Here is a 24,964-nt window from a genome sequence, read left to right on the forward strand (position 1 = left end):
AATTGTTTTCTGTGTTTGGCTCCTTTTTGTGAGAAGTTTTACAAGTGACTAGCAAATCCTCAAGATGTGTGCATCTTCTCTTAGTAATCCTCTTGGACTGTCCCTCGGAATGCCTGTTCAAACCAGAAGAAAGGTCAAAGATATACAAAACACACTACATCATAACCTAACATGGAGCTTGAAGCTAAATATAGATAAGTAATGATAGGTGGGGATAGAAAAAAAAAAAGACAACACAGGAATTACACAGAGCTAGATTTTCCATATACAAGTGTCTAAATCCAAAACCTTTTTGTGTTTGCTCCATAAGCCTGACTCTGCTCTTGGAACAAGGTAACCACAGCTCTGCTCCCTTGCGCTCTCCCACATCTGCTGCTCAGTGTGGGAGTTAAGCAACCTCCAATTTCAAAATACCTTAGTAATCAAATCTGATTCCTTCTCACTGTGGATCAAAGGTTTGTGAAGATAAAGGCTTCCCAATTTTTTGTTCATTGCTTTTTATTACACTTGGGACATTATAATTTTATTGAATTTACTTTTTTGTTACTGTAGTGATCACTGATCAGAGTATTTTTATGTGACAGTGGAGTTTGTGCCTTGAGTAGCAGAACAGCCATCCATTTACTCTGAAGCTCTGATTTTAGGGGCTTTAGTCACGCTTTACTGCATCACATTTGCTCTTCATTCAAAAATGCCAGCAAGAAAAGAGCTCATCAGTACAGATGAGAAACAAGGTTATTAGAATAATAATTTATAAGGAAAAATAAATGTTTTTGAACTGTAGAGCTTTTCAAATCCACTAATGTAGCTTCAGTATGAAGTAATCATCTCCCTCCCCCCTTTTTTTTGTTTTTGGTAGAATATTCTATAAAGGAGAAGCACGTGCAGCTAAAGCAGAAAATCTAAGACAACCCACTAAAAATAAAGCACTATGGCTACACTGACAGCTGTGTTCACCACATAAAGGATTCTGTACCTATTTGGTCATATATGCTCATGCAACAAGAAATAGAATTTTGATCATTAAGACAAATTACCTCTCTGACCCTCCAGTAAAGAGATGCTAAGAGTTCCAACACCAACAGAATTATCTTCTTGGCTCTGTGGTTTGTGTGTACCTAAGACAGGATCAGTCACAGATTTTTCCCAACTCAGATTAGATTTCTCTGTGGGGAGCAAACAAAGTGGGAGAGTGAAGATTTTATTCTTTTTAATCATTTTTTTTTCTCACAAACAACATCAAAGCTTCAGTGATTCAGATCAAACAAAAGATGCCAACAGAAGCCCAGCTCTGTTCACAGCATTGTTAGGCAGAGACAGCAACACCATGAATAGCAGGGCCAAAGGCCATGCACTCTGCTGCTGGGCAGATAAATACAGAGTCAGGTAGTCAGTGACAATGACAGCAGCTATTTAAATTTAAGGGAGATGTCTTTGTGGAAGATAAAGAAGCTCACAGCTTTTACAACTTATGCGTGCCTGAGATTGCCCTGCTCACCTCTACCTTGGTGCTCCATTGAACTGCTCCATTTTAGTGCTATTTTTAGTGCTATTCAAGATTTTCTTGGGTATTGAGAGCTTTAAACATATAATAGTATCTACAGATGGGAATCTGCATTACTCCATCCAAGATTCTAGGGGGAATCTGGGAAGAGTAGAAACATTTATGTTTAGCCTAGCAAGTAATTTAAATGTTTTGAACGGAATGTGGAGGGACAGATTCCTTCTTTATCACATTGTCTGACATACTTAGAAAGAAATCTAATCACTCTGTCTACAACTACAAGAGCTCTGATATGCCTGTCTTCCTACAGAAGATAATATCTGGCCTTGTAATTAAATCTATCTTTAGATTATGATGATGTAGCTGCAAAAGCATCTATTCTGTTTGTAAGCATATATTAAAAGCACAGGGTATCATAAATGCTAGTGCCTCTACAAAACATAGGAAAAAATACACAGAAGTCTCCAATAACCATGGCTACCTCAGTGCTTTAACTTCTCCAGTTCCAGTTGACTTTGACACCTGAATTGAAAGTGTATGTGCAAAAACAGTGATTTTTTTTTTTTTTTTTTTTGAAAGTGCATGCTCTAGTTATAATTACAAGGCAGGAGATTAAACTTTAATGGTCCTTTGCAGAGAAGGAGGAAAAGGTGTGCTTTAAGAATCATGCTTACACTTGGCTTGATTCAGCCCTTCCTCAGGTACCCCTTCTATTCCTTTTCCTCATTCCTTGAATTACAATTTTGCATAAGGAAATATTGTATAAGAAATTCAGGGTTTGGATCACTCTACTTGTCCAAAATGGACTGTGTGGGATGGCTTAGTCCTCACTCGAGCAAGCATCACTGGATAAAGCCAAAACAATGATTGCTTCCTTCTGAAGTTTCTGTACTCTGAAAAACTTTAAAAATTCTTTAATAAGGAAGGGTTTATCTGCACGAACATTTTGGAAATGGCTTGTTTTACCACCATTCACCCATACCTGGGATTGTTGGTATGAAAGTCAGAGCGCTGCTGTTCTATTTAAAGCTTGCAACTAGTCAGAGGGCAGGGATAGCACTGGGTAGTGAGCTGTTCACTGTGAGCAATATATAGATGTTCCTGAAATACATTCATGAGTTGTTGAGAAGTGTTCTAACAAAAAAAAAAAAAAAAAAAAAAAAAAAAAGGGGAATCAGGATTAAGCTATTCAGAAAAAATGTGTTCACAGGAAGTAATTTGATCAGCTCTGTGCAATTCTCATTGAAATCAGCTTTTTCTTTGTAGTAGAAGAGGAGGGTAACTTTCAATAGATCCTAACAAATGGCATAAAGAGGCATGCTTTCGGCAAGGCTTATTTCTGACATTTGATTTGGACACAGAGAGTGAGAGATAATGCATCTATGGTTCCTGGGACTGCCGGGCTGACTTGGATTAGTAAGGCAGATAGGCTCAGGCTGCCGTATGTGATACACCATGGATTTAGGCTGCACTGACGTCAGCAGATCAAATTAGCCCTACTTTGTGTTGAAATCCAGGGGATAATTTTATCTAAGGAAGAGCAGGTGCAACCTGTTCTGCTGTGTTTGTAAGAAGTTTGCTTCAGAGGAAACTTAATCAGGCCAAATGCCGGTACTGGGGGGAGTTGGTAGGAACTATTACATTAGGAATAAGGGTTTGTCCCAGAGAAAGGAGATTTTGGCACTGCAGAAGGATCTTTCTGTAGCCTTGAAACCGGAGCTGAGCTAGGTTCTGCTCTTTTGTTGCCTTGTTGCAACAGTTACTTGCAGTAATGGAACAAGCATCAGCAAACTCTTTCTTACCTCATGCCCTTAACCTAAGAGTCTCTTTTTTTCTGCTACTTTTGTATTAATAGAGAGAAAAGGTAAAGAAGAGCTATACAGGAAAGAAAAAACAGGAGAAGAAGAAAGAATGCTTTTATTTGCAATTCCCTTCCCAGTCAGTTGCTATTTCACAATGTAATAAGGAAAGCCATATCTTTAGTGGTTCCAAAACAAGAATTGTGTGTATGAGTATCATGAACACCTTTTTACAATGGGCACAAAGATCCTGATCCTCTTCCTTTTGTGAGAGTTTTGCTTTTGGAAATGGACAGAACATTAGATTTGCTAGGATTTTTGTAATGTGATGAGATACTGATGAAATGCACTACTAGAAACAATTTTAGGAAGTTTCAAGTTTCCCCAAATTACTTAGAAGAACAGACAACAGAAACAAGTACTTTTTCCCCTCAAACAAGAGTACTTCAACTTCTCCAAGAGTCAACGTACGCCAAAAATGTCTCATCGGAAAGGGCAGGTCATCAAGAAAGATATTTGGGAGAAGATAGAAAACCCAACATCTGCCATTGACTTCAGTCACTTTTTCTGATCTGTGAGAAAAAGTGACTAAAACATAACACTACAATTTCTGTTGATGTCTTATTTTGAATTATCTGCCCGATGTGTTGCGAAGGACATGCAGTGGTGTATGAAAATGTATATAAAGATCTGAGGAAGTAGATTGAAAAGCTGGCAGATAAGGTAGAAGAGACAGCCAATAGAGGGAACTCAAATTGTACAGCACATCTGAAAGAAGATAAATGGATAATTTAACAGCCATTCAGTTTTCAAGAAAGACAAAGCACGAACTACATTGCATCAGAAAAGGACTAGAAGTGATGATGGATGAAACACTTCAAGTAAGTGTTTAACACAACAGAATCACAGTTGCCTGCAGAATTCCCAGCTGAGGGCAAATTCGAAGAACTAAATAAGGATATGAGACTGATATGGTTTGAGGAGTTTTTCAAAATCCATTTAATAGCAAGGCAGAAGACATTGATCAGCTTCTTGGTTAAAATGTCGAAAGGAAAAGAGTTAGAAACATTCTGTCTCTTGCATGCTTTAGATGTAGAATCAAAACCATAAACAGCAGAGCCAAATAAGAAGTTGTTTATGAAGTAATAACTCTTCCTCCTCTGAGCAAACCCTTGGTTTCATGAAATTATTATGAACAGATGAATCATCTGCAACTATAGCAACACATCAGTTGAGCTACTTCTAGGTACCCAGTCCTTCAGTATTACTCTTTCCCTTTGACAGCACAGCGTGCTTGATATTGGTCAAACCACATTTGGCTACCAGGAGCTCTGTATGTATTTTCCTCCCTGAAGCACCTGGTACGTTTTACCACTGAAGAATCCTACTTTATTATCATTCCTCTATAATGTGCATGTTTGCTTACAAAGGAGTACAGCACTATTCTTGCTAGTGTACCATCACCAGAAAGAAGCATAACGCTAATTCATAGTGGAAGAGCTGAACACTTGTGCATATATTAGATCCCTTTCCAGGCACAACTGACTTCCTTCCGCACTGCCAACAATTTCTAGAGAGAAGATAAAAGAAACTCCTGTTTTCTATTAATATCAGAGAAGATAGTAATATATTCATCTAACCTAATTATGATTTTTAGGCATCAGAAAGAAATGCCCTGGCAGAAATATGAAAGTCATGCACTGATGCAGTATGTGCTTGACAACCTGGACACCTCCTCAGTGAGCTCTAGAAGGAATAAAGAAGTTTCCTTCAACTATGAGGAGACTGGAGCAATTTTTTTTTCCATGAATTCAGCCTCCTCCTAAATACAGTAATTTTTTTCTTTGGAACATAATGGTTAAATATGGCCCTGAATCAGTAGGGCAAATAGTTAATTCATATACGAACACAGTCAAAAGTTCATAGAAGTTAATCCATGGATCTTCTCTGTATCGCTTTATCTTCTGTATTCTACCTGTAGAAGGTAGAACTCTAGCAGGGTTGTGGGTTGTTTTTTTTTTTTTCAGTACATGGGTGTGCATACAGAAATGCTTTTGGATTTTCAAAACAACTTCCACCAAGTATTTATATTATGAAGATCAAATCTGTGGATGACTGCAGTACAGGTTCCCTTTTATCTGAACTAATCTGAAGTTCAAGGACTTTAAGATAGATGGCTCACCTTTGGCCTGTGTATCCTCACGTGAAAGCCACTTCAGCAAAACTCAGGAGTCCAATTCAGCTTTGCTGTAACTGGTCACGACTCTCTTGACTTCAGCAATGCTTCTTATGCTTACACCACGTCTGAATTTATCCCTATGGCTTCTCGGTCACTAGTCCTCCCTTCCAACTCAGAAACTGCCTACATAATAAAAGTGATTCATTACAAACCACAGGGTTCCAAAGTAGAGTGAACACTGAGACCTATAACTTTTTGATATGTGCTCAGTCATAAAATTGAATTTATATGATCTTATTCCATAAACTCACTTTACAAATATTAGACCTGCAACCATACTTCTGTGAGCTGTAATTTTGTCAAAGCTCATAAGTTAGGCAAGGTCAAAATTGGTCAATATTTGGATGAGAATCTCAGGGTGTGGGGAAGAATATACTCTGAGGGTCCTGCAGTGTTTCTTAGTTAGGAGTCACCATACTCCTCTTTAAAGGATTCAGTATTAGAATACAACAAAATGTTGTATTTGCTTTAGCAATAGTTTAGACTCTGGCCACATCTGTGCTGCATCTTGGCTGTTTCAGATAACATGATTTCCCAGAGATGAAGGTGATCTAGCTTTTGGAAGGCCAATTCTACACCACCTAGGAGGCAGATCTACCAACAAATACCTCCACTGCTACTCATTACCCTCCCCCGAAGGTGGTTGTTGCTACTTCTACTATTTCTGCATTCTCTATGCTTTATATAGCAAAATATACCAAAGAAATAGCTCTCTATACCCAATGAAAAAACCCCCCAACATTCTCCCCTCCCTACCTTCTCTCATGAGTAGCTTCCTCTGAGTATCTCATGCTCTCACTGTTTTAAGCCCGTCCTCCTTGCAGCCCTGCCCTCTCCCAGGTGTGCACAATGGAGCACTGAATTGCCTTTAACAACTTCTTGTGCTGGAAGAGCTTATCTGTAAGAGTAGCTATACCTTGTGAAGGTATGCTGTAGGCAGAGCTGTACATAGTCACAAAAGACACCTAAATTATTGAAGGAGGTAAGAAAAAGTCAGTGCTATACATTAGCTTCCTGAAAAACAGTGTAGTCACAGATCTGAGGTGACACATGGATGCAGAAGGAAACTGCAAACCTCTCTGGTGTTTCCTAACGCCCCAGCACACGGCAGCCAGCATGACCGCTGCCCTGGCACCCTTCAGCTCTGCGACTAAGAACAGCTTTTACAGCAAAGCGGGTAAAACAGGCAAGATCACCAGTCCAGCACCTCTTGCTGTGCAGCAAGGCAGCTACTGCAGTGGCAGGACAGCTGGGAGCACTGAGGTCCGGGCAGGGCTTCCCTCAGCCCCACCAAGGAAGGCTGAGGAAAAAGAGGTTTCTGGAGCTATGAGTTTATGTGGTGGGACCCCATGTCAGACCACTGCTGAAGACCAAGCCTCTTCCTACTAAAGCAAATAACCAATTGGGGGTTAGGAAGCTGGATATCAAATTAGATCGCTAGCAAAGCCGTTCATATGAGGCATACATCAAAACCAGTGGCATGGCTGGTGGGGGGGAGGTCAGGCAATCAAATGGAAAGTAAAAAGTGCATCCAGGAGGTAGAAAACCCTGACAAGGCTACAGCCAAAATAAACTTAAATAGCTTTGGGAATAAATTGGTGGTTGAATCCTGATCATGAACAGGTGCTCTGAATGTAATTCAGTAAATGGTCGAGAGCCTGCCAGAAGGGAGAGAAATGTGTGGCTTTTGAGATGATAATTTCCCAGAAGCTTCATAAAAGAAAATTGATTACTGGGGTTTAATAATTAAAACAGGACCAGATATATAGTAATCAAATGAGGTTTTAATTACATCTCAAGCAGAAATAAAATCCAATTTGTGTACTTTGTATCAGAAAAGTCCTACTGAAATGCTTTGGTAGCAGGAAAAGATAAAATAAAAGCTAATTTCCATAGGAATTATGGTAGTTGGTTTAATTAAAAGACTAGATCAGAACGAAAGAGTCCCAAAGTGAAAGGATACTAAATACAGAAGCAGTGGTTTAAACATCAAATCAATGTCTGAGTAAAGACATTTTATAGACCAAGTGCAGAATCTGCACTGTCAAGTATCCCTAATCTAAATTAATGTGTAACAAAATAAAGTTGTTTAAAATTACACTATATATTTTAAGTATTCCATAGAATTAATTGATTGTGCTATGGTAAAACTGAATATTAAATAAATGGTTTATTCTTTCTTAAATATTACTTTTAATTTATTTAATCAAAGTTAATGTTTTTAGTTAGCCATTCTTGTTATTTACGTGGTAACCTCTGCTGCACCTGGGTTACTAGACTCTGTAATATGCACTTAGGCATATATTTCTAAGAAATGTATGCCTGTACTTTTGGATTTAAAAGGTGTTTACAGCTCACACGATACAGTGATTACTGTAGAACCACGTGGGGGCTTCTTGAATCCATTCCCAGCCTACTTGGGCTTCTGGTCTCTGCCGCAGTGGATGCAAAGCTCGCTGCCCGAAGCAGCTCCCACTGTGCCCCAGGCCTGCAGGGCTGGCCCAGCAGCGGGTCATGCCCAGATCTCTCCATTTGCTCCCTGGCACTAGAACCAAAAACATCAGGGTCTTGTGGTCAGTCTTGGTAACAAAACAGTACAGAAAGGACACAGAGGTAGCCTAGAGCTGCGCACCGGTGCTGAGGCAGAGGCCACTGTCCCAATGCGCCCCTTCTCCTCTACACTGTCTGTGGCAGGTACAGGCTGCTGGTACAGCACTCGGAACAGGAACAGCCTGTACTGCATCTTGTGCTTATGGGTCCTGGAGCTGGCAGGGTGTGAATGCAGAATGCTGTCTTTGTGCTTGAAGTGTATATTGGAAAAATACTTCAGGAGAACTTTTTCAAGATTTAAGAAATAACCAGCAAGCTTAACTGCCAGTGGATGGATCCTGGGTTTGCACAGAAAGGATCTGCTAAGCTGCTGCCAAGAGTTGAATATCTAATGTGCTGTCTCTAGACACTGAGCAGCCAGTGGTAGTGCAGGTGCCAATGACGGCAGCAATGAGATTTTCAGGTGTTAATGGTGCATCACATCACTGCCCCTCTGGTTTGGACTCCACCAAAAGCAGGTTTGGGGAATACACAATGATCTGAAATAAAGAGCTAAAAAAAATGGGGAGCTCAGTGATGGCACGGTGAAAGGAATGTCATAAATCCACATCCATTCTATCAAATGAATGACCATCACCAGTGAGCAAAACTATACGTTACAGCAGTAACCTCTGCCTCTTACCCCAGGCCAAAGGTTGCAAAATTATCTACCCAGTCTCTGCCATATTCTAAGGGAATAATTTCAAGTGGATTTGCTTCAAGTTCCACACAAATCAGCCACTTGTGATTTTTCAGAAGTGCTGAGCATTCATATTTCCTCCTGAAGTCAACTGAAATTGCAAGTTTTCAGCACATCTTAAAATCAGGCCATTAACCCTTAATTATCATATAATAGCTCAATTAAAAATCTACCAAGACTTACTTCAGTAGCTACCCAAGCTCCCGTAGATTGCAGCCTAGCTATAAAAAAATCCAGTTCTTCAGTGGTGTCTGGGCTCTGGGGACCATTTAAAGTGGTTGCTGTTAACCCTGCTATTTAAAACAAATGATGAAAATTATCAAGTGCAAAGGTACCTGCTTCCCATCTCCTTTCTTTTCCTTCTAATCTTCTGCACTTTTAGAAGAACAGCTTTTGATCTCTCGTCTGTCATTATTTTTTTTATCTATCTTGCACCAACACTTTATTTCAAATGGCAAATCTGTAGTTTCCATGCTAGCAGAGAAAACGCAATACCCAACCCTCAGCAAAACCCACTTCTTGCTCATCAAAAAAGCTGCAAACCAATACTCCTCCTCTGTCCTGAAAGGGCATATTAGATGACCACTAGGGAGGTAACTGGTTAACCATTCAGTTGCTGCTGTTAATTATGCTCTGTCTCTCTTCAATGTAGGGGAAAAAAAGTGAAGCACTCGTGGTCTTTTCACATAAACATTTGATACTACAGGGGAAAGTAAAACAAACTTCTAGCAAAAGTGTGCAGCAATTATATAATTTGGGGGCTGATTCAAAGCCAGCTGAAATCAGATGAAAGATTCTTACCGGCTGCTGTGAACTTTGGGCTGGGTTTGTAAAAAAGAGGTGATTTCAGCACAATCTAAAAAGAAAACTATTTTTTTCTTCATTTTGAGCACACAGAACTGGATTCTTTGCCAACTTTGGAAAGCACAGTACTGTTGTAGTTTACTCATCTATAGGAAAGAAGAATCTAGCACCAGGGAGAATCTGAAAGTTATTTCAGCTTTGCCCAACTTGTCACCCAAGCAGTGGAGCTCCTGCTCATGCAGATGCCAGCAAGCAGAGAGCCTAGGGCACTTGGGGGACGCCTAAGAGGACTATCTTTAAGGATTACAAGAATGCTGAAGTAGTTGAGCAGCAACTCTGCCACCTTATGTGCACTTTTTTGGCATTTTTGGTGGCTTACTTAAAGCCTCAGGCAAAAGATAAGTTATAGATCTCAATGGGAACACTAAGTTTTACATACACAGGGATTTAAAGCTGGTGGCGAGGAGGGTGGGGGCACAGCCCAGATTAAACTCTTTTTACCCTATTGTTCCCTGGACTGTCCATCAAAGGATATATTGTCAATATTTTTTCTCTCATCCCCCCGCCCCTTTTTTTTTTAACTTCCAGTGTCTGGTGAAGCTGAATGTGAAACTGCAGCCTATGCTGGACTCAGTGGCAGTGAATAGAGGTAAATGGGAGGAGCTGCACCAAAAAAGACTTCCTTCTCAGGCAGACACCTCATCCTCCTTTTCCTCTAGCTTTACTATGTCCCTCAAAGACATAAATTAAGCCTGCAAATGTCAGTGTCGCTTTACAGTAAGAGCTGTCTGAAACGTTTTCACAAGCTTAGGCCCACCATTTTCTAAGAAATGCTTTCACAGACACGCTTAATTGATTGGATATTATCTTGACGGCAGCACATTTTGCTTTTACTGGGAGGTTTAGTGGGACTGAAAGGAAGGGCTTGCGGTGAGACTGCGCTGGTATCTGGAGCAACACGGAAGATTTAGCACAAGAAGCATTCATTCAGCTCCACTACATTTCAACTGCTGCTGTAAAAATCTGTAAAGCTGACAACAGACTGAAATATAAGAACTTACAGCTTAATAAAATTAATAATACAGAGCAGAACTGGGATGCAAGCTGGTCAATTCATATGCAAGGAGCTGCAGGAAAACAGAATAGTATGTAATTACATTGTTGTTTTGCATCTCTTCAGTAATGTTATGAATCAATTATGCCTGCTTTTGCGATGTTCCTCATTCTCCCCCCTCTTTTATGCCTGAATGTTCTGAAAAGCCTGCTTTGTATTCTAAAGAAGTATTTTTTTACAACAAAGCTTCTTAGTGATTGATCAGGGCCTTTAGAATTGCCTACCTTTGCTACATTTAAAAACAAACTTTATTATCTTTAAAAACACTAACCTGTCCCTGCTTCCCTGAGAAATTTATATTAACAATGCAGTAAATTTCTCAGCAAGGGGAAGTTTGCATAAAGGCAAAATATTGCATGGTAATTTTAGAGGTTTTTTTCTTTTAAAAAATGCTCCTTTAACAAATTGATTTTTTTTTCAATTACAGTGTCCCCTAAGGAAAAGATTAATGGTCTTTAATGAAAATAGAATACAAATTAAAAAAAAAAAAAAAGGTAAATCTGTTGCCCTGTGCTTCAGGTTTGTATTACATTGAAAGATGGAGCATGGGTAAGCCTTTTCAGTATAATTTCCAGTTGAAATTAATATTTTGAAATGGTAGAGAGGAAGACTATCATCATACTGGACTGACTACCTCTTAGTTCTCTTGCAGTTCTTTCAGTACAATTTGAGATGCTGTTACTAGAGCTAGCACAGAACTAGCCAAGGCTTACACGTAGACATCTGTGGTAGCGGTGTTCATAAAAATCTAATCAAACATGGTAAGTCACAAAACCAAATGTGTCTAGATCTGTGTGATGACAGTAGTATTACCTGAGGGTTGGTCTCTCTGCATTGGTGCAAAGATCACTGGTGTAGCACAGCTGTGAGCTGTGATTTGAGGGTACTCTCTGCTGCATGATCAGACACAAGAGGAGTCATGTTGCAGGGCTCACATGAGTTCCCATTCATAGGAAAAAAAAGCCTTTGTACTCCATGAAAAATGGGTTTCTAAATATAGGGTTGTCTGGCAGCAGAAATTAAAGCTGAATTCAGCTTAATTTTACACCTGTGCCAAACTCCATTTACGTCAGTGGAATTACCTTGACCTGGCACCGACTTGATGGAAATCAGAACCTGGCCCAGCTGACCAGATGCTAAAAACAGATTTCCTCCTTTCTAAGGAAAGTGAGTTGTTAGCGCCTCTAAAATGCTGACTACATCTATCCGACAATCAGACAGAAACAACAAATCTGCTGATCACTCATTTAAAAAACAAACAAACAAACCAACCCCCCTAAAACACCACACCCTCTTTGCTACTAATCATGTGTACAGGAGAGTAGCTGGAAAATTCGGTACCATCACAAACCAATCTGTTAGTGCAACTGAACTCCATCACTGTCTCTAGCAGAAAGAAGCAGGGAAGGAGCAGAGATGCAGACTGCACAGCAGTGAACACATGCACCAAATGGAAATGTTTCTGCTATTATTTTACCACTTTTTTTTTTTCCCTGAATAAAGACAGCTACAGTATAGTAAGCAGCAAGCTACACGAAGCTTACATCACCTACTTTATGGGAGAAACAGACACCAGGAACTGACATAGCACTGCTGGCAGGTGCACACAGTTTTCCTGAATTTTGATATTGCATATTGCTAAGTATAATGTAATTTACAGAGCATCTCTGACAGCTCCCGCCAAGGTCTCCCCCCATTTCCTTGCCTTTGGACTGGCCTCAGAGCTCTGTTGCCCACAGCAACACACATTGCAGGGATGGGGAGGCTGCACCGCTGCACCCTGACACACAGCTGGAGCTTCAACAATGTCAACCATCAATCAAGTGACTGACCGTAATTGCCTCCATCTATTTCTCCTGTCTTTCAGTATCTTTGTTATTGTCAGTCAAAATTCAGAAACTGCTGACTAATGTTATGGTTCTGTTCCTCCATCACAAGGAAGAAAATTAGAGAGCATGGCTAGATCTTTATCAAAATGTTCTCAAGCCAAATGAAGCAACCCTGCTGAAAACAGGGGGCACAGTGGTGCACGTCAGAACAGCGTTGGGTCTCTCAAAGTGATAGAGCTCAACTTAGAAAACAACCAAACAAAAATCTTATACTTTTTTTTAACACTTGGCTTAGGAATCAGCAAGAGACTTGCATTTTTGAGAGGAAGAAGATTCTTCATGGAAACATGCAGCAGAGTAAAGAAACATAGTCTAAATTTCTCATATCTTAAGATGGTGGAAAACACTTTTTAGCTAGTGCTTACAAGCTAGATTGAAATTCTTTCAGCTTTTTATTATTTCTGATAGGGAAACATTTTCCCAGTACTTCAGTCAGTTTTGCCAGCCTCCTCCAGGTGTCCTACTGACTAGCGCTAACTGCAGCCTGAATTGGGTCAGATTTCTTGTCTCATGAATCACAGGGCATGAGGTCTCACAGGAGCCGGCCAGCGACCCTCACTTGATCAGCAGAAAATGCCTGGGAGAAGATCTGGGTCTTCATCCCCATCCTCAGAGATAGTTCAGGCCACACAGTAATTCCACTCAGGATTCCCACCTGTGAGTCTGCTTACCAAAATCAACCTTGCCTCACCACCAAAAAAAACCCAAACCAAAACAGAAATGCCCTAGCATTGCATAGGGTAATCCTGCTTGATTTGGAGCAGGCTTTTGAACTGTGGGTGCACCTTCTCCACCAGCCTGTGAGGAGTCACAAGGGTGGGCTTGTATCCTGCCCAAGCCCTTTACACGTGAGTACAGCCCCAATTTCTGTGTGACACCTAGGAGAAACACAGATGTGACAGACTTTGGTGCAAGAGCTCAGGAGGGTCTTGTATGTGCATACTCCCGGATTAAAGCCCTCCCCTGCACCATGACACTGTGACCGCACCAGAAACCCAAACGCTGTTCAAGGCGAGGAGCACCTGGGGAAAAGGCTCTCCTGTGACTCAGACAGAAGACGGGTTTCCCACCTCCTGAAGTCCAAGAGGTATCTTTGGCCATAGTTCAATAGTCTAATCAGACAGTTTCCCCTAAAAATGTCCCATCATTTTGCCTTTCTCCCAGCCTGGGGCCTACAGGCAAAACAGAACTGCTTCAATGGAACATGATGGAGGTGCAGACATCTGCCTCTGTCAGAACACTCTGTAGCTCCCATTCCAAGCAGGACCACAAGGTTAGGCAGCAGCAGCTCACAGAATTTTAAACTGAATTGCTACGTGTGGCAATTAGAGCCTGACCTCCCCCTGCAGCCCTGTCACAGCCAGACCCTGCCACTTGCAGCGCCAGGGATCTTGCTGACAAGGTCATGAGCATGTTTTGTGCCCCACAGAAAATAGCCATAGAGTAGAGGAGCATGTTTCATTTAGCTCAGGTATTCCTTAGGTGGTGTCCTTGGTACAGCAGCTGCATTTTTCTGGACTGGTGACCTTGCTAATTCCTCCTTCTTAGAGTGCACTGCAAACTCGCAACGTGCCTGTAGTTACCAACAAAGCCAATACTAGCATTCACAAACTATTGTTGAAAACTGCAACCAGCAGTGCCTAACATCATTTGTAATATTTAGACAAATTAATCCTAGTGGAAGAATAGGAGTGTTTCAGTCTACAGGCCAAATATTTATTTTCCCTTCATAAAATTAAAACCATTTTAGTTACTGATATATATCTTAGATGCTGATATATCGTTCATGCATTGCGTGAAATTTTAGAACAGATTTATTTCAAGGTTATGTAAAACATATTAACAGAAATTTCCAATGCTGAGAGTGTTCTGGGAAAGAAAACATAGAGCAAGAAGGTTTTCTATTTGCTTTGTCAAAGAAGTGGAAATTTTTTGAGAGTAAAATCATGTGAATGGTTTCTAACGTAACAATGGAGTGGGAGGTATAAATCAGCTGAAACGAGAGACTCCAGAGATTCCCATCACTTGAATGTTCCCGCATTGGAATACATACTGTATATTGCTTGTTACCTCTCCTGGATTATTTTGTATTTAATTATTACCAATTCATAAGCACATTGGCCACCACATCTTACAGTTGTGAGGAAAATACCATTATAGGCTTCGAACCTTTGCCTATGAGAAACAACTGACAGAACAACAACAGAAATACTCTGTGGATGTTCCAATGCAAGTGAATCCTACAGACTTTCAAAATGTGTAACTTAAGACTTCTACATCCCTTTCCTTTTTTTTCAATTTTAAGACCATTACCCTAATTGTTTTGCTTTAATAGATGAAACAACAGTGATTCAGATTTTTAAAGCATGTTTTTGAAATTAACAACTTGGTTTTGTCTCTCTAAAAAAAAAAATAAATAATTTTAATGGCTTCCTGTGGTTTTTTAGTATTTTTTTTTCTTTGAAAGTACCCTGTTGGGATGAATCAGAGCTGTATCGATTGATTACTGAACCATGCAAACACAAGAGCATGAAAACGTGTGACTGAGCAGCCCACACAAGATTTTTGACACATGACCTTGCAGCACTCGCTCCTGGAAGCAATGGCAGCTTCGCTGGGTACACTTGGCCTTAGCCTGGAATGACCAGCAAGCAAGTCTGCCTGGTGACTTTAGCAGAGCTGTTTACATGTACAGCAATTATACAGATTGTATTATACAGTTTGTGACACTGGGCATGTCACTGTTCAGTAAACATACTGTGCAGAGAAAAAAATGTCCCTCCAAAGAACAATTATGTTGTTGAAGTAGTTATGGAAAAGTGGGGTGTCACTACTACGGTTTTAAAGCTGTAGAAAAGCTGGCAGATTGTGCTAAGGGACAATCAACCTCCCTCCCACCAGCTGTAATATAGTTTGGATCTTGGTAGGCTGCAGAGCGGATGTTTCACGTTCAAAAAGCCAAAGCCATCAATAAAATATTGGCCTGTGTTCCAGGACTGTGCGTTTAGCATCGGGCCTGCTTTTACACTACCACTCCCTGCTCAACAGATCGATAGTCTATTACGGAAGTTTTAGATACAAGTTAAAGGAGCTGGGGAAAAAAAAAAAAAAAATCAGTGAGCTAATTTTGATTTTACTCGCTATTCTTCCCAGCTGCCTGAGTCACTGTCACACCGCCCACACGCAGGCCGGGGCGGGTTCCAGGAGGCGCGGCCTGCTTAAGCCCACCCGACCGAACCCGTCACTGAGCGGCCCCACCAGCCGCTTCCGGGGCAGCGGCCCCGCTGCGCCCTCAGCCGCCCGCGTGGGAAGTACTTCCGCTCCGCGGCAGGCGTTGCCATGGCAGCGGGGTCCCGGCTTCCGCTTCCGGTGCGGCGGGGCCGTTGCCGTGGCAGCGGCGATGAGGCCGGTGCCGGTGCCCGACGGGCAGTACACGGCCGCGGTTTACGGGCTCATCGGCGGCGGGCGCTACGCGGAGGCGGTGTCACTGCTGAGCCGCGAGCTGCAGAAGAGCTGCCGCTCCCGGGGCGGCCTCTCCCTGCTGGGCTACTGCCATTACCAGCTGCAGGACTTCGCGGCGGCGGCCGAGTGCTACGAGCAGCTGGCGGCGCTGCACCCCGAGCTGGATGCCTACCGGCTCTACCAGGCGCAGGCCCTCTACAGGGCCGGACTCTACGCCGAGGCCCTGCGGGCCGTCAGCCCGCTGCTGGACCTCCCCGCCTACCAGGGCCGGGCCCTGCGCCTGCAGGCCGCCATCCACTATGCCCAGGGTGACCTCCCGGCGGCCAAGAGCCTGGTGGAGGAGGCGCTGGCCGCCGCTGCGGATGGCGGCCCTGGAGCGACCGAGGACCCCTCGGAACGGGCTGATGCCGAAGTCAACCTGGGCTGCCTGCTGTACCAGCAGGGGCGGCACGAAGAGGCCAGCGTCAAGTTCGCTGGTGCCATGCAGGTGTTGGGTTATTCCCCTGAGCTGTCCTACAACATGGCTCTGTGCTGCTACGCAGCCAAGCAGTACGCCCCCGCCCTCAAACACATCTCTGATATCATAGAGCGCGGCATCCACCAGCACCCAGAGCTCAGCGTGGGCATGACCACCGAGGGCATCGATGTCCGCAGTGTGGGCAACACCCTGCTCCTGCACCGCACGGCCCTTGTGGAGACCTTCAACCTCAAAGCCGCCATTGAGTACCAGCTGCGCAACCTGAAAGCAGCCCAGGAGGCTCTCACAGACATGCCACCAAGGGCTGAAGAAGAGCTGGATCCAGTCACACTGCACAACCAAGCACTAATGAACATGGACAGCCAGCCCACTGAAGGGTTTGAGAAGCTGCAGTTTCTTCTGCTGCAGAACCCCTGTCCACCAGAAACTTTTGGAAACTTGCTACTCCTCTATTGCAAGCATCAGTACTATGACCTGGCAGCTGATGTGCTGGCAGAAAATGCCCATCTGACCTACAAACTGCTCACGCCTTACTTGTACAACTTCCTGGATGCCATTATTACTTGTCAAACTGCCCCTGAGGAGGCTTTCCACAAGCTAGATGATTCAGCAGGGATGCTGACTGAGCAGCTGAGAAAACTCACAAAGCAGGTACAGGAAGCTAGGCAGAACTGGGATGATGAAGCTGTGCAAAAGGCAATTAATGAGTATGATGAGACCCTGGATAAATATATCCCTGTCTTGATGGCCCAGGCAAAGATCTACTGGGACATGAAGAATTACACAATGGTAGAAAAGATTTTTCGCAAATCGGTGGAATTCTGTAATGAACATGAAGTGTGGAAGCTCAACGTGGCTCACGTGCTCTTCATGCAAGACCACAAGCACAAAGAGGCTATTAGCTTCTATGAGCCAATAGTTAAAAAGCACTATGACAACATTCTCGATGTCAGTGCCATCGTGTTAGCCAACCTCTGCGTTTCCTACATCCTGACAAGCCAGAATGAAGATGCAGAGGAACTGATGAGGAAGATCGAGAAGGGAGAAGAGCAGCTGTCCTATGAGCACCCTGATAAAAATACCTACCATCTTTGCATCGTCAATCTAGTCATTGGTACCCTCTACTGTGTGAAGGGAAACTATGACTTTGGTATTTCAAGAGTCATTAAAAGCCTGGAGCCATATAACAAAAAACTGAGCACTGATACATGGTATTATGCAAAACGGTGTTTCCTGTCCTTGCTGGAGAACATGTCCAAACACATGATCATGCTGCGGGACAGCGTTATTCAAGAGTGCGTTCAGTTTCTGAAGCAGTGTGAGCTGTATGGAAGAAACATCCCAGCTGTCATTGAGCAACCCCTTGAAGAGAAGAGGATGCACAGTGGGAAGAATACAGTTACCTATGAAGCCAGGCTTCTAAGGGCACTGCTGTATAAAATCAATGGGTGGACTGGGTAAATGGTGTTCCCGTACAGGACAGACAAGAACTTTGTGTTTTTTCTTTTCTTGAGCTTGTGAGGCCATGCTCACCCTGGTAGTCCATTAGTGATATGGGTTTTTCTTAACTGCTTAGCTTTAATGATTTTATCCTGTATTTTAACAGCATTCAGTGAAAAATAGAACATTTGCATAAAATTAACATGTACCAAATAACTAGGGGCATTATCAGTAATCTGTCATGTTAAATAGACCTTAAGATGTCTTGATCAAAAATTTTTATTACAGAAATACCATAGAGTTTTCACCTATAAAATACTTTATCCATCTGAAATTTTTACCAAGGTTCTTTTAAGTCATTGACAGTTGAAGATAATTTGTTGTTCATCTCTTCTAGCACAGAAATTGAAGAAACAGAATTGGTTTAATTCTCCAATCTGTACCTGTGCATGAAATGTTTTTTCTGCTTTTCTGAGGTGTTTTTATTATGTTACAGCCTATGTTGATAGTATCTTTAAACACAAAAAATGTCTTTAAAATAAAAAATCAGTCCTACAAAAATTAATATTGCCTTTTGCTAACTCAGTAATAACGCACAAGTATTCTGGCAAACTGTATACCTAATACAAGGACCAGGAATATATTCCAAGAAGGATATATCGGGATGGCATTTCAGTTCAGGTCTACCCTTGGTTATGAGTCAGAGACACTGCCCAGTACTGCCCCTTGGCTTCTGCACCCCCCAGAGTCCCCATGCCTCTGCCATCCGAGCGGCAGCTGTTGCCCCACAGACACATTTGATAGCAAGCACACACTTGGTAACACAGCCTGGCCTGCCCCTTTAATCCAAATACCATTCTCAGAACATACCAGTCTCTGGTGAGAGACCTTGTGAATGTGAAATTATATCTTTTATCATATTTCTCAAAAAGCATGTAACTTCCATTTCCTGCAAGGCTTACATCTTCTACCAATCAATGGAAGAAATCTGCTTCTCAGTTTCCTCTTTGTGCTACTGTTCCTGCATTTCTCAACATCTCTCTGAAACCCTCTTTATTTGCTTAATTCCTTTACTTGGCACTTCCATCACACTGGCATCAGACAGTGTATTTTCTCAGTAGTCCTCCCATACCTTTTCAACCATATTACATGTTCCACAGCAAAGTGAGACCAAAATACCTCTCAATGTTATTGTGCAGTCTCGTTCTGTGCTCCTGGCTGCTCTCTTTCTTCTGTATTCTGCTTTCTGAAGCAATGCATGACCTGAAGTTTTTTTAAAATAAGGATCAAAGATCCATGGCTTTAACTCATTTCCTTACCTTTGATATGGGCTCCCTGAAGAGCTGTCACAGGGAGAATTTTGGAATCAGGCTGCATGTCCCTCAAAATCCAGTGTCTATACTGTGGTTTACCTGGAAAGAAAGAGGACAGCATTTTTGAAAGTTGCTCTATTATAAAGCAATAGAATACTTAATCCTTCCAGAGATTAGTGTACACAAGGACTGAACAGGCCTGCAACTATTTCAACATGCAGAAAGTCAACTCCACTTCTCTGACAGGAGAGAAACCTGTCAGGACTGAGAATATCCTCGGTAGCTAAAGAAAATGGCTGTGGGTTAGGTAATGTTACAGCTTACCCAAAACTTCCTATAACAGTAAAGTAAAAATGAATTTCACAGTGTTAAGAATGGGAAAATGTTTGAGAGAGGCTAGAGAGCAGGCAGGAGATGTAGCAAGGTGTCCCAGAGAGGCCTTCATAGCTCAGTACTAGCCCATAAAGCCCCCAATTATGGTGCTATTAAATATTTCCCACAAGTGCTTCCCCACAAGGAGGAGACCTGTGATTTCAAATCTTGTTCACCTCCATGAAGCACAGCAGCAGGCTGGAAAGTATGTTTCTAATTTACAGTGAAATTGTATTATATATTATGCAGCATAAACAGCGTGACCTTTAAAAAAAAAAGTTTTTAAAAGTCACGCCACATAATGGCATCTGAAGTGCAGCAATGGGCAATGACTTCAGGAACATCAGCCCTTTATTTAATATTCATTGTGTGTATTCTGTAAAAGTCAGTAGACATTTAAAAAAAAAAAAAAAAATCACGTAGCAGATTTGTGCCCGTGCAAATGTTGAATGCCCTCACATGGAGAGCAATTTAGAGACTTTTCCATGGCTGACTGTTCAGGGATGTTCACATGCTCTAGCGGTTTCCACACAACCAGTGCGTGACATTCATTAGGGCACTGCAGCCAGGATTAGCCGCGCTAAGCGCTTCATCTCTTTCTTGCCTCCCGTGGCACGCAGGGCTCCGCCGGGAATAAGCGGAGGTGACAGGCTTGGCTGGCTCTGGCACACACTGCCCCATCCTGCCAGCCGCCGGGGAACACACAGGGCCCTCGGCCGCAGGGTGGGACGGGAGAGCAGCCATGCTGCTGTGGAAAAAAGTCCCCATAAAACGACACAGATTTGTGTAAGATCGGACTGTTTTAGAAAATACAGCTAGAGGGCAGTCAGCACGTCTGGAATTTGTGTCATCCTGTTGCAACAGTTCACACATACCAAAAAAAAACCAACCAAAACCAAAACAACCCGACGAAAAAAACCAAACAAAACCAAACAAAAATACCAAACACAGAAACCCCCAGGGGAAATGGGTTTCTGCACAGACTGGATGATGCTGAACACCATGACCCCGATGCAGAGAGGCCCCTGCTGCCGAGAGGAGAGGGAGAAGCAGCAGAGCTGAGACACAACAGGAGGAGACCTGAGACAAGTGCTCCCTCCTCTGCCGCATCAATGGATGCTTTGTGCAGGGTCTCCTCCCCGTCCCAGCAGTATTTTCCACCCTGTCCACCACAGCCTCTTCCTCAGCATCAACCACCCAACCTTCCCGTGGCCACAGCCCCTGGGGTCACACAGCTGTCATCTTTTGCAGTGTGTGTCGCTTCCTCCAGTGGCAAGCATGCATTTATAGCATCTCCAACTGCAAAGCACTTTGGTCATGAAAAGTATATAAATGTTACAACCAGTTTTATTACCATCTTTATACCACATTTAATGTTATCACTATGTGACTTACACACAAAATACATTTTTAAAGGAAAGCACGTACATTTTTATTTGGAGAAAAGGGAGGACACCAAATAATGGTTTATGCTCCTTAGAAATATAGTAAAATCCACCTAAATTAATGCCCTGAGCCAGAACAGTAGTTCTTTTGTCCACAACCAAAAATCACTGTTTTCATTTAAAAGAATGCAAACAGAAAACACTACCCAGAAATAGCTGACCACATTCTCAGGGAGCTGCAGCGGGAAAGCAGCTGCAGATAAGCATGGATCCCTATAGCAAGAGCCTCAGCTGTTTTTTTGGTGGAAGCAAGGAGAAGGAAGCTCTCAGCCCTCTGTCACTGCATCAGCATCCAAAAGATGGGCGGCGTGAGATGCTTCCCACACACACACCACTGCTGCACTGAGACCAATCTCTGGGTTTTTATTTGAATCAATAGCCTCTTTTGGACCATGTCCTTACAGTGCACCTTGTGAGATGTTCTTGTCCTCAAACCTTACAAGGGCTTGCCACCTGTGATCTTTTTTCCCCAATTACCCTTGTGGTAATTACAGCGCACGCTGCACAAGCAAAGTCCTCGAACTGCCATTCTATCAGCAGCTCCCCTGCACTAGTGGGTGGAGCAGGGGAGGCATGAAGGGCCTGAGATGTGATTTACTTCACGACCCACCTTGAATCCCCTTGGTGCTCAAATCTCTGTAGTTAATCAAAGGTCTGCTGACACCACCAGCGGAGCAGAGGTAGTGGATGCCAGGGACACTTGTGATCAGCTCCAGTGTCAGAGCAGATCAAAAAATTGCAGTAATCAAGGGGTGGCTGACTTTATGGTAAGACAGGTATAAAAGATGAGACAAAAGAGTCCTTTTTGTACAATTCTGGGAGAAGCATGATTAGAGTCTTACTTGGGGAAGTCAAGGGTGTTACTACTGGGTAAGCAAGCCCTATGAGACAATGGACAAGGGAGAGGAATATTATTTTTCTAAAAATGGTAGAAGTTGCATAAAGGAATAAAAGCTGATTTGGGCAGCCCATTCCACAATATCTAACTTACAACATCCTGCTTTAGATGCCTGAGTTCAAAACTTTCACACACCCACGTTTGCTTTAGCCTCCAGCAAAGGCAGCAGAATCTGGCCCTGTCTGATGGTTTGCAGATTCAGGACACTGGTGTGATAATGTGGCTGTGTGGGCTGAAAGAAGAGCACCAAAAGATCCATCTTCTCCTCTCCCTCAGCCTTTTCTTCCTTTATCTCGCTTTGGTCTTTCAGCAAATAAAACCTTCTCTAAATTTTGGGCCTCTGCTAAATCCTGCTATCTTCTAAAGGAATGAGCATGCCTGGGACAAGGCGCATCTTCTTCGCATCATGACGTGTAGTTCATACAGAGAAAAAGATAAACACATAAATACCATCTGGTTTACCAAGAACTAGTCCAAAAAATCAAATTCCCTGCAAAACCATCTTTTATTGCGAAGAGCTAAGAGAGAATGGTAAAACACCATCTTCTTTCACGAGCACAGCAAGGGGCATCTCTAGGCTTTCCTTGCACATCCACCACATCTAAATGGCACCCCCAGTCAAGGAGCCTTTAGCGAGGTGCACCCTGATGCTCTTGTGGAGCACCCCTGAGTCAGTGCCTGCACAAGAGGCCCCATCAGCTTTCACAAGCTGCAGGCTGGCCCTTCTGAGAAGGCGCACTCCACTTTGTCCGTGTCCCCAGAGCAGCACAGAGTGACAATGAAAGCCGGTAGCAGCAGAAGTGAACCTGGCTGGTGTCCTAGGGGGTGGCAAGGAGGATTTCCACACTTGTGGAAATGGTGATAAGCCAGTTAGTGTTAAAATCCTGCCAGCTTCAATCGATTTGCTTCTAATCAGTAATATAAGAACATCTAAGTTTGCACACAGTCTGGGAGATGCTGCAGGGAAATACTGAGACATAACTGATACAATGAACAGCTGTTTTGCAGTCTTCTGCAACTCATTTGAACACTGCAACCTACCCATGACTCCCAAAGAAACAGTTTCTTAATACAGTAAAAGAGGCTTTCAGTCCTGACGAATTTTCAGGCTTTACTTTCAGCAAAACTACTACTTTTTTGGATGATGCTTTTCCATTAAGTAGAAAAATTGAGACATTTGGACTAATTTTCCAAATAACCTTTTGATTAGCATGTGTAAGGGTGCTACAGAGGCATGCAAGGGATGCAAGAGGCAGCAGGGGTGCAGAGCATTGCCTGCACCTCTAGGAGGTGCAGGCACCTTCCTAGACCTTGTCTGAATTTAAGCTAATAAAGCCCGCTCATACAGCAGAGCTTGCCAAACCCAGCAGCTTCAGTCCAGAATGTTTCTATTCTGGGGGTTTTTCCCCTATATCCAGTATAGTTTATAGCCCAAACTGAAGCCCAGGGAAGCCAATAAAAAAGTTCCCATTGACTTCAATTAGCTTGAAATTGGCACCTTAGAAAATATCAGTTTTCACAGACTATTTCAAGCCACCTAAGAGCAACTTCTTGGAAAGTACTGAAATGCTACAACCCAAATCCAGTGACAAATACCCTTGTTTGCACCCACTTAAAATACTGCTTAGAAGAGAGCTAACCCCATGCTTCCCACGGTGCAACTGCTGCACTTTAAGAAAACATCACCATTGCACAACGAGAGGTACAAGTCATCAGGGAATCCTGATCCTCTACTGGACCCAGCCAGGCAGAGCCTCCACCAGCAGCCCACACAGCCCGCCGTGGCTCTGGGGCCTGCCTTCCATGTAGCGTCAGATTGTTCCCTGTGAGACACCCACATCCAGACAGCAACCCCACCAGGAGCTGCTCGGAGATGGAAATCAAAACACAAGCACCAGATTTTCTTCTGGAACATGGGAATCAACACTCGGCACTGCAACCTTTTAAGCTTCCCAGGGTGAGTTTGCACACTGGCTCTGAACAGTCTGAGCTTCTCTGTGGTGTTTTTGTCCTCTGCTGCACACAATCATGCCCTTCTCTGGTTTCAGCCTTTCCTGCTGGTTACCTTCTCCTTCCCTGCAACTCTGCCTCTAGGACCCTTGCCATCCTGTGTCACAGGCAGGGGACAGGTTGACTAACAGCTTTTTATGAGTCAGTTTTATTTTATAGCCCTCTTTCCCGTGGGAGAGGGCAGGAGGAGTTGGCTAACACTCAGATCCTGTTGGGTTGAACTTCTTTTCTAAAAGCCGTTTTCCAAATTAAAATTAAGACAGCTCGGATTTTTCTTAACTGCGTTTCTCTAGTGCCTCACAGAGCTCTTTGTGTCCTCCTCCACTGATTCACGGCTGCTCAAACGGCCAGCAAACAGAAATGCAAGAGCTCTGACATGGCGTATCTGATTTTTTTGCTCTGTCAATAGTATTTATCACTGCAGCTCCCATGCGGAGCGGGAGGGTCTGCTTCTCCATCAGAGCTGAGGGACGGAGGTTTCAGAGCACACATAAATCCTTCATTCATCCCCTGCAGAGCAGGTCAATGCATTTTTAAAATAAAAGAAGAGCCACGTCTCCCAGTGGCTGTCATTCGACTGCTACTTCGGCCATCTCGATAGCGAAGAGATGCCACTGCACTGACACAATTCCCGCAACTGTCCGTGGGTGCGAGGCAGGTGTGGAGACAGCTCCATTAGGAAATACCGCCTGATTTATCAGAGCGGCATTATTCTTTCCCTGGCAGCGCTTGCCTTTGTGTAACCTTCAGGGAGAGGGCTGGGCGGCTGCTGCCATGCTCCAGCCGTGCTACAGGGGGTGCTGCTACGCCAGGTTTGGCCCAGCCGGGCTCTGGCGGCGGCGTGCAGCAGCCCCGGGACCCCCATCAGCCCTCCCGGGTCCCCGCCACGGGGCTGGGACAGCCATGTC

General features: G+C 43.2%; 2 protein-coding genes across 2 annotated transcripts in view; both read left to right on the forward strand.

Moving 5' to 3' along the window:
• Positions 1-10,630, forward strand: part of PDE11A (phosphodiesterase 11A) — a gene marked incomplete at its 5' end in the record, with an annotated part of 133,790 nt that extends 123,160 nt beyond the window's left edge. Inside the window, one exon of the mRNA XM_082056014.1 lies at positions 10,224-10,630. Within this exon, the coding sequence (XP_081912140.1) occupies positions 10,224-10,385 (162 nt within the window). The 3' untranslated portion in view covers positions 10,386-10,630. The remainder of the gene's footprint in view (positions 1-10,223) is intronic.
• A 5,387-nt stretch (positions 10,631-16,017) lies between these two features.
• Positions 16,018-18,576, forward strand: IFT70B (intraflagellar transport 70B). Its single transcript, XM_082055920.1, has one exon. It carries the CDS (start codon positions 16,039-16,041, stop codon positions 18,037-18,039), a length of 2,001 nt encoding a protein of 666 aa, XP_081912046.1. The 5' UTR covers positions 16,018-16,038; the 3' UTR covers positions 18,040-18,576.
• Positions 18,577-24,964: the final 6,388 nt, after the last annotated feature.

The sequence above is a fragment of the Streptopelia decaocto genome, assembly GCF_964273445.1.
Source record: "Streptopelia decaocto genome assembly, chromosome: 6".
Lineage (NCBI taxonomy): Eukaryota > Metazoa > Chordata > Aves > Columbiformes > Columbidae > Streptopelia > Streptopelia decaocto.